This window comes from Capricornis sumatraensis, chromosome X (genome assembly GCF_032405125.1).
Source record: "Capricornis sumatraensis isolate serow.1 chromosome X, serow.2, whole genome shotgun sequence".
Taxonomy (NCBI): Eukaryota; Metazoa; Chordata; class Mammalia; order Artiodactyla; family Bovidae; genus Capricornis; species Capricornis sumatraensis.
In genome coordinates this window covers 14,081,756-14,091,783 of record NC_091092.1, presented here as the reverse complement: position 1 = coordinate 14,091,783, position 10,028 = coordinate 14,081,756, and the positions used below count along the sequence as shown (strand labels likewise).

The window sequence follows — 10,028 nt, the reverse complement described above, 5'->3', positions numbered from 1 at the left end:
AGTTGCATTAGTAACGTTAAAGATCACTGATCACGGATCACCATGACAAACATAATAATAATGAAAAAGTTCCAAATATTGTGAGAATCACCAAAACGTGACAGAGACACTGAGCAAATGCTGTTGGAAAAATGGCACTGATTAGACTTGCTCAATGCAGTGTTGCCACAAGCCTTTATTTACAATATAGTACCTGTGGGAACTTTCTGGTGATCCAGTGGTTAGGACTCTGCACTTTTACTGCCAAGGGCCCGGGTTCAATCCCTATGGGGAACTACCATCCTATAAGCCTGGATCCCACAAGCCCACCAGTCACAAATCATGTGGTGGCCGAAAAAAAAAAAAAAAAAAGACAAAAAACTGTAGTATCTGTGGAGCACAGTCAAGCAAAGTGCAATAAAACAAGGTATGCTTGTATACTTTATGAACTCGTCAGACTAATACAATAATTCAAGCTATCTACTATAACTTAAAATATGACTGGTGAAAATCCAAAATCTAAAATTAGAACCAAACCACTCTGAGAAAAATACCACAAAGAGCAATGCTTGGAATTTCAAGTAACTTCTCAGTCCAATGAGAGACCTGTACACAGTTAACTGTATATTTATTTACCCTTCTGAATTGGCTCATTTTAACCAGCTCAAATCCAAATCCAATATAGTTTTTCCTCATATCAGCCCAGTATTTGAGTTTTTTATTTTTGTCACTAACAGAGCTGGAAGTGTGTCAGTAGCTTCTGAACTGCTCAGGTTAGGGAGAAGGTAGAATTTACTTAAAAAAAAAAAACACGTAATACTAGAAGACTGAATGAGATTAACTTTAAGAAGTTAATATTATTTCAGTTAGATAACTTGAAAATGAGGTTCCCATATGGTAATCTTACAGATAATTAAGGCTACAGATCTAAGAGTCTGATTTTCTAAAGCACTGTAATAGGACTGAGGCAATTTGGAAAGTAAGATTTATCGTTATGGCATGTCAGCATCACTAATAAACATAACACCACATTTTCAAAAATCATTACTCATTCATATGTAAATAGCAGCACAAACTAGTTATTTCCTTACTAAAAGTGATATGGTGGTGCCCTCTGGTGGTGACATTTAGCATACTCCCCCCGATACTGCATGTCTTGCGAAATATAAAAAGTATATTCGAATTATAGAATATCAAAATTAGATATTACCCCAAAGGAATAAATCATTGTGCTTACAATATCTTCTTTTTAACCTTAAAATACATTGGTGACAAGATAAATCCCTGATCCCTATTTCCAGGAATCAAGTTGACGGTTATAAGAAATCTTGGTAAAATGCCTGTTAAGAGCTTTACTTCTTGGTTCTAGAACTTAACTGAGAGGTTTTCGCATTTTCTAGTTTGGCTTTTAGATCTATGGATTTCTCAAAAAACTTCACCAATGCTGGTTCATTCAACAAAGAGGCAAGAATCTGTTCAAACGCAAATGACCACTGAGGTTCTTCCCTGGGCGAGGAGGGTTCTTTTTCCAAGGGTTTCTCCAACTGCCCCTCACTGGGTACTCCAGAAACACAGACTGTACCAGACAGTCCTTTCATTGCAGATGTAGGGCTATGGAGTTTCCTTCCAACCTCTTCCATCCTGAGCAAAAGGCTGGTTACAACAGCAATGGCTTGATATAATGACTCTTCTTCAGGGTCCCCATGAAATAAGTTATATAGTGTCTTTGAAAACTGGATAAATTGTGACTAGAAGACACAAGTTAGAAATATCACATTTGATATTAGACTTAGCAAATATATAACAAGAACTTAGAAGTGAATAGTTTTCTATTGAGAATCTGCACCACATAACCTTCACCATAGAAGTTCTAAGAACTGATGATCAATCCCCAAGTGTCATGTCTGACTCTTTGTGACCTCATGGACTATAGCCCGCCAGTCCGTGCAATTTTCCAGGCAAGAATACTGGAGTGGGTTGCTATTCCCTTCTCCAGCGGATCTTCCTGACCTTGGGATTGAACTTGGGTCTCCTGCACTGCAAGTAGATTCTTTACCATCTGAGCCACCAGGGAAGCCCCCCAAACAACATATATGTACATATTTTATATATACAATAATTCCTGGACAGTATCTGCCAGCATTCCTTCAATGTTAGGTGATACTTTTAATTAGGCAAAGTCCCATATTTGCCTACATACAAATAATTCACTTATTAATCAATCTTAATGAACAGACTAGGATGACTCAAATTTAAGGAAGAATGTTTTGGAATCAATCCAGTAATACAAGGAGGTCATGTGGACATGTTTCTTTTTAAAGACTAAGGAGGGGCCCTAGTAAAGAAATAAACTGGATTGTTTGCTAACTGTCCCTAGACAATCCATAGACATTCCTAGAAGATCCTTGCCAATATAGAAATTTTTTTCCAACACAAAAGTCCTATAAGTCAATCATCCTTCTAGAAAAGTTTATCTGTAAATAAAAAGCAAATAAAAAAGATATACTTTGGGTGGGGGCTGCACTGTAAGGCATGCAGGATCTTAGTTCCCCAACAAGGGATCCAACCTATGCCCCCTGCAGTGGAAGCATGGATTCTTAACTACTGGACTGCCAGGGAAAGAGGAAGTGAAAGTAGCTCAGTCATGTCTGACTCTTTGCGACCCCATGGACTAGACAGTTCATAGAATTCTCCAGGCCAGAATACTGGAGTGGGTAGCCTTTCCCTTCTCCATCTTCCCAACCCAGGATTGAACCCAGGTCTCTCGCATTGCAGGCAGGGTCTTTCCCAGTTGAGCCACAAGGGAAATCCAAGAATACTGGAGTGGGTAGCCTATCCCTTCTCCAGCAGATCTTCCCGACCTAGGAATTGAACCGGGGTCTCCTGCATTGCAGGCGGATTCTTTACCAACTGAGCTATCAGGGAAGCCCCAGGACTGTCAGGGAAGTCCCCCTAAAAGATACACTTTATAAAAATTTATTATACCAAACTTTAAGCTTTATTTTTCTTTCTTAGTCTGTAACACTGTTTATTAAAATTTTAGTATTAATATAGTAATTTTAAGAAGTACTTATTTAACTATCAAATTACCTACTCCACTGAGAAAAATGAAGTTATTTCATATTTCTCATTTTGGTTAAGTTCTGAGAATCCTCAGTATCTGTACCAAAAGAATTTATTAAAAAAATATAAGAACATACAATGACTGAATAGTGTGCAAGAAAGAGATGGATTTATAATTGTGTCAATAGGGAATTCCCTGATGGTCCACAGCTTAAGACTCTGTGCTTCAATAGCAGAGTGCGGGTTTGATCCCTGACTAAGATCCCACATGCTACATGGCATGGCCAAAAAAAAAAGTTGTGTTAACAGTAGTCGTTAGTACTATCTGAGCAGATTCAAGATGATTAGGAACCAGGGTATAACCTATTTTAGTTATTTCTTATTCCTACTACCTAGTATTGGGCATGCCATCTAGTAGTCACTAAAAAATATCTACTGAATAAATGAACATTTCTAATAAAGCTAGAAGTAGAAAACACTGAAATATATGTTATAAACACATCTTTTCTATAGGTACAAATGTCACAGCAGAGGACTGTACTGAAACTCTAGATGCATTTAAATGTTTAAAGTAGAAAATCATTTAAAAATTTACTCCCACTCTTCTATACTCATCTGAAACTTACAGAGATGATGCAGAGATTATTTTTGTAATAGCATGTTAGCTATTTTAGATTTGGAAACACCCACATTCATTTTAATAAAACACATAAGAAAACCAGAATTTATGAACTGAATACCTGATTCATTCTTGGTAAATCTTTAATGTTTTCTTCTTTTTTTAGAAGCTCATCTTGCCATTGACTTAGATATGCTTGAATATTGACTTTTTCTTTTTCTAAATGAGGGGAATAAAATCATTTCATAATGAACAGCCCACTATATTTTCCCAAATCCTCAAAAGAACAATTATTATTGAAAGATATTTCATTGAGATATAAGATTCTACTTTTTTCTCCAGAAATTGATCTGATTATACCTTTTCTTTCACTTACTGGTTCTCAAAATATTCTCTATTTCCATTAAACTAAAATTTTTACTTTGAAAAGGTTGGGGACTAGAGAAGATGTAAGGTGAGGGGAAGAATGCCTTTTAGATTAAACAGTACACCCTGATTTGATGATGTAAATTTCATGTAGATGTTCTCATGTATACCACTAAGTTTAAAATAGCTTCTATATGATGTTCTTAATATGCAGATACCAAAGTGGTCTATGGTGACTCTTTGAAAAATTCAAAACAGTACTTATTCATTCATTCCTTTGAAGAGTTTAACCACAATGATGTTAATGTGACTTTATTAACAATCATTCAGATCTATTGGAAAACTAGGATATACTGAACAACCTGGTGAAGTGGTCATATCTAAACAGATCTTCAAAAATTATTTTTTAGCTGTTACTCAAAAACATAAAAAGAATGATGGACTTTTGTAGAACAATTTGACAGTCTCTGCTACTGCTGCTGCTGCTAAGTCGCTTCAGTTGTGTCCAACTCTGTGCGACCCCATAGACGGCAGCCCGCCAGGCTCTGCCGTCCCTGGGATTCTCCAGGGAAGAACACTAGAGTGGGTTGCCATTTCCTTCTCCAAGGCATGAAAGTGAAAAGTGAAAGGGAAGTCGCTCAGTCGTGTCTGACTCTTAGCGAACCCATGGACTGCAGCCCACCAGGCTCCTCCGTCCATGCATGGGATTTTCCAGGCAAGAGTCCTGGAGTGGGGTGCCATTGACAGTCTCTATCAAAATACTAAATGTGCATATTCTTTGTGACCCAGCATTCTCATACCTCTATGAATTTATCCTATCTTAAAGAAATATGCCCCAAAGTATTATTAAAGGTAAGTATAAAAATGTTTGTTGGAGCATAGTTTGCAATATAATTAATTGGAAATAACCTAAGTGTTCATCAATATTGAGCTAGTTACTGAAATAAATGACAATACAAGATCACATCTACTTCAGGGTGGGGTTGGGCGGGGATATGAGCATTTGCCATTTAAATTTCTTTTATATGAATTATCTATTACTTATACAATTAAAATAAATATTTTTAAAATAATAAATAAATATGGCTCATTTACTGTTACATTTTCTATAACTTCTGAGACTGAAGTATCCAGAGAAGAATAAATTGTTCTACTTACACAAAGGAACTGAAAAAGCTCTAAGGATAAATCAAAAGATTTTAAAAGGAATCCATGCCTCCCCCTTGTGTAATTAACCTTATTTACAAAAACAATAACTTAAACTAAATGATACTCCTAAATCATATACCTTTTTCAGGGCTGTTTTTTGCTGACTTTGCTTCCTTCTCCTTTGCAGGCTTGGAAACTAGAGAAGAGGACAACTGCATTTTGTAAAATATTTTTTTTTATTTTTTTATTTTTTTTTAATTTTAAAATCTTTAATTCTTACATGTGTTCCCAAACATGAACCCCCCTCCCACCTCCCTCCCCATAACATCTCTGTGGGTCATCCCCATGCACCAGCCCCAAGCATGCTGTATCCTGCGTCAGACATAGACTGGCGATTCAATTCTTACATGATAGTATACGTGTTAGAATGCCATTCTCCCAAATCATCCCACCCTCTCCCTCTCCCTCTGAGTCCAAAAGTCCGTTATACACATCTGTGTCTTTTTCCTGTCTTGCATACAGGGTCGTCATTGCCATCTTTCTAAATTCCATATATATGTGTTAGTATACTGTATTTAAAAAAATACCTTTTGAAAGTAAAATAGTATTCTGATACACTTATAAGCACACATTATTTTCTTCAATTCAACAAACCAATTATAGCTAATCTGACCTCCTATCACGAGAAGACAAAGTATTCAAGAACTTTAAAAAGAACACTGGGTGGAAAATCCACATTAAAAAATCTTAGATAAAAGTATACAAATTATTAATTTATTTCTGGGTGGTATGTGATATTTCTTTCCTTGTGATTTTCTTCAAGTTGAATAGTATTACTTCTTTTATTAGGAAAAAAACATATTGAGAGCCAAAAGACTGAGCCAAAAAAAAAAGCAAAAGAAAAAGACTGAGCTACTAGTCCTAACTGTGGTAAAACCTCATTGAAAAATCTCACATGAGTCACTTCTCCCTTCTAGGCCTCAGTGCCCTCTATATAATTAAGGGACTTGACTAGATGATTTGTAAGGTTGGTTCAAACTTAATGTTCAAATACCATCATACAGTAAGCATACACAAGGTTACATAAGGACTTCTCTCTAAGATACTTCTATTTATGAAAAAGCAGCAAAAGACACAACAATAAGCCCATAATACTTCCAAATTTTGTCTCAGAGACAGACTCATCCCTATCTCCTACACCTACACCAGTGATTTATAATAAGTATTCACTGTTTGAATAATAGCTATGACCTTCTATCATCAAAGATTCTATTGTCTTCATTGCATTTTAACAAGGCATTAAAAAAGTCTGATACATTTTAGAAATTTCTGCTACAAAAGTAGAAACAAAATGCATTTTCTTTCAAACTACCCAGTAAACAAGAAATTCCATAAATCAAAATCCAAAATGTAGTTTAGTTAATCAGTCAAATATTTATGGAATACTTACCATGCATTTAGGACTATGCTAAGTGCTATGGCAGCACAAAAGAAGTGTAAGGTATAATTAACTCAAATTTTACTAGTAGTAGCTGGGTAAAGAATGTTTAAACCAGAAAGATCTCTAAGTGATTAATCAACAAAACAGATATATTCAAAACAGATATTTACCATGGAGTTGACTGAAGTACAGCAATTCTTCCTTGGAAAGTTCATCTCCCTTTGAAGGGTCTTTATACTGCACTTCAGTATAAGCTGAAAATAGATAACCCAGATCATATTTGTAACAATGAGAGACAGAAACAGGTCCTATAATGGATCAATTAAATCTGGGGACAGAGAATTAAACAAAGGGTCCCTGTAAAAGAAAGACCTATGTGAAGAAGTATGGAAGTAGTACTACTCTACTGTATAGCAAATATTTTAACAAGAAGTATTTGATCACTTTGAATTCTCTTATTTCTCCAAATTACTTGCTTTTTAATAGTTTTCCAAGAGCCATTACAAATTGAAATTTAAAAATATGACACTTGGGAATCTCTGAAAACGTGACCACAGTCATTTAAAAACATCATTAATAATAAGGAAAACATGAAACTGAGTGCTCTAACAGATATACAGTGTTTTTTCTATTTTTGATCCTTCTATGGAAAATCATATTCATTCCATTACAATATTAGACAATCTAATGACAGTTTGACTTGACAATGTAAAGTCCTTCATGGTTAAATTATTATTTGATTTGTCTTTGGTTTTTAACACCGTGTTTGTGATTTGAGTTTGTGAAGGTTAAACATGAGTTTTAGATTTTTGGTGTGGTAAAGAATGGTTCCCAGCTATCCTGGGAAGACTTTAAAAGAGACCTCAGGTGTAGTTTTAGACAAATTATGAGGTGCTTTTTTTTTTTTTTTCCTTTGGTGAATCACCCTATTTAAGCTAAAAGGTACTTTTGCAATGTTCCTTTAAAGTTTAAGACTAGATTCCCAATTATGGATCAGGCTGGCAAATGCAGCCTCTTGAGCTCAGAGGGAAACACTTAAGTAGAACCGACGTGGTAACAGTAAGGCAGTATGGTAGAACAGAAAGAAACCTGCGTTTTGGAGTCATACCTTAGTCTGAATTTCAGCTAAGCAATTTATTAGATACGTTGTCTTCAGAAAATTTAATCTTTGTCTCAGTTTCCTTATCGCCAAAATTGGACAGATAATACCACCTTTCAAGGATATCATGAGAATTAAATAAAAGAACGCATATAAATGCCTGAACAGAACAAGTGCTCAATAAATGGTAGTTTTTGTTTCCTCCTCCAAATGTTTAATATCCCTTGCTGCCCAGTCTCACTTTTCTGAATAATTTGTAGTATTTCACAAGTTTGGCAGTTTTGTCTAAAGTTAAATTCTACTGTCTAATGACAACAACAATAAAAATTCAACATTATGCCAATATTCAAATGATAGACAGTTCTTACACATAAACTACTTATTAAATTGACTGACCACTAACAGGAAGGAAACCTATGAACCTATCTGTTGCACAGAATCTCCTCTACAGATTTCGGTGTAACTATATATTAGCAAAAATATTGCTAACATGATCCATAGGCCACATTGAAGCAACGACTTTATATCATATGGAAAATTATATTATTCGTTAAAATGGAATGATATCTGTAATTATACTTGTTAAAAAGTATAATTGATGTATAGAATGATGTATAGAATCAACTTCTATACATCACTAACAACTATTAAACTCTTACCTGGAGAAATATGCAGCTTAAAAAGCAGCTTAAGCTTCTCAGTAAAACTTCCATTGTACATTATATCTGTTCAATAAAATTAAATTGCAAATAATCACAGCCAAAGAACATTCAATCAATTACAGCAACACAGATTAATTAAGACACAGATATGAGCCAGGATTCAGAAACCTTCTGTTACTTAAACTATCAGTTAACCAAAACCCAGTAGGCCAGATTCTCTCCTTGAAGTATATAAGCAAAATAAAGGGATAAATAAAATGCTCTCCTACTGAACTCTCTCCCCAACCCCAATCTAAAATTTACTTTTTCTTTTGAACGCTTCATCAGAGGAGAGAACTCCTCTTCAAGGGGCAATCCCTGATAAGAAAGCACGTTAGGGTGTCTGGAAAAGCAAAGGAACGATATAACTGGTGAACTATTTACAGGCACAAAATGTTTGTTGACTATTTCTTTACCACTTTTCTAGGCTATGCGGTTGCATTTTTGCTGAGGTAGAACATCCTCCTGAAGAATCTATATGCCTGAAGGTGGGGAAATCAGGACATTATCTTCCTTCATGTTAACCATTAAAACAACCACATCTAACAACTTGTTTTTTCTGGGAGGGTTGGGGCAAGATGAGATGAAATATTTAGATTTAGTAACAAACAAAGAAAATGGTCCAGTTATTGCTAAAGCTGGAGATAGTGTAAATCAGGCTGATAAAATCTGACTAAATTGGCAATGACAGGCAGTACTAAGTGGTACCTTTATTTTTCTGCTTTAAAAAGAAAAGTTATTGGACATCATCCTACCAATTGCAGAGGAGAATTCTTTGAAGTTGATAAGGCAGTCGGAGTTTTCATCCAACAATCTGAATGTCCATAAAGCTAGTGAATCTCTGTTTGCAGAATGAGCCCAGGGACTCAACAAGTGATACAACACTCTGAACTGCTGGCAGTCAATCTGATACTGCTCCAAATATGGCAGACTGGGATCATGGTGCTTCAATACTGGAGAACTCAAACACCAATAATAAGAAAAAAATAACTCTTTCTATTTAAAAAATGGAAAAAAAGACAAAAGTCATTAAATCAGGAAAAGTAACTTCATAACATTTTTTAAACCTGTACACTAAAATAATTAAAGATAAAATAGTTGGGTGGTTGTGGTAAAATTCTGCTAAGAATATTATTTTTCATTTAAAGAAGGAAAAGAGTACCTTAAAGATGACATAAAGTTCATCCAGTTCATGCAGGCTCAACTTCACGTCTTGTGATACAACACGCAACTTTAAAAAGATTAAAAGCATTTTAGAATTTAACACTTGGGTATAGAAATTCTCTTTGAACCCATTTGGAAAAATCCCTCTGCCAGAATACTTTTAAATACTTTTTAAAACTTTGAAAGTGAAAGTGAAGTCGCTCAGTCATGTCTGACTCTTTGCGACCCCATAGACTGTAGCCTATCAGGCTCCTCTGTCCATGGGATTTTCCAGGCAAGAGTGCTGGAGTGGATTGCCATTTCCTTATCCAGGGGATCTTCCCGACCCAGGAATCGAACCCAGGTCTCCCGCATTGCAGGCAGACGCTTTACTGTCTGAGCCATCAGGGAAGCATGTCACTTTAAACTTTAAGGAGTAACAAAAGGTAAATGTACCTATTTTGTCCT

At 35.4% G+C, this 10,028-nt stretch overlaps 1 protein-coding gene across 1 annotated transcript in view; it reads right to left on the bottom strand.

The window, feature by feature from the left end:
- Window positions 1–562: 562 nt before the first annotated feature.
- The window catches only part of TBC1D8B (TBC1 domain family member 8B), a 74,052-nt gene continuing 64,586 nt past the window's right edge, over window positions 563–10,028 (bottom strand). Inside the window, exons 15-21 of the mRNA XM_068961932.1 lie at window positions 9,580–9,648; window positions 9,173–9,413; window positions 8,376–8,441; window positions 6,788–6,871; window positions 5,316–5,372; window positions 3,783–3,880; window positions 563–1,727 (exon numbers count right to left, since the gene is read on the bottom strand). Coding sequence (XP_068818033.1) covers window positions 1,332–1,727; window positions 3,783–3,880; window positions 5,316–5,372; window positions 6,788–6,871; window positions 8,376–8,441; window positions 9,173–9,413; window positions 9,580–9,648 — 1,011 coding nt within the window. The 3' untranslated portion in view covers window positions 563–1,331. The remainder of the gene's footprint in view (window positions 1,728–3,782; window positions 3,881–5,315; window positions 5,373–6,787; window positions 6,872–8,375; window positions 8,442–9,172; window positions 9,414–9,579; window positions 9,649–10,028) is intronic.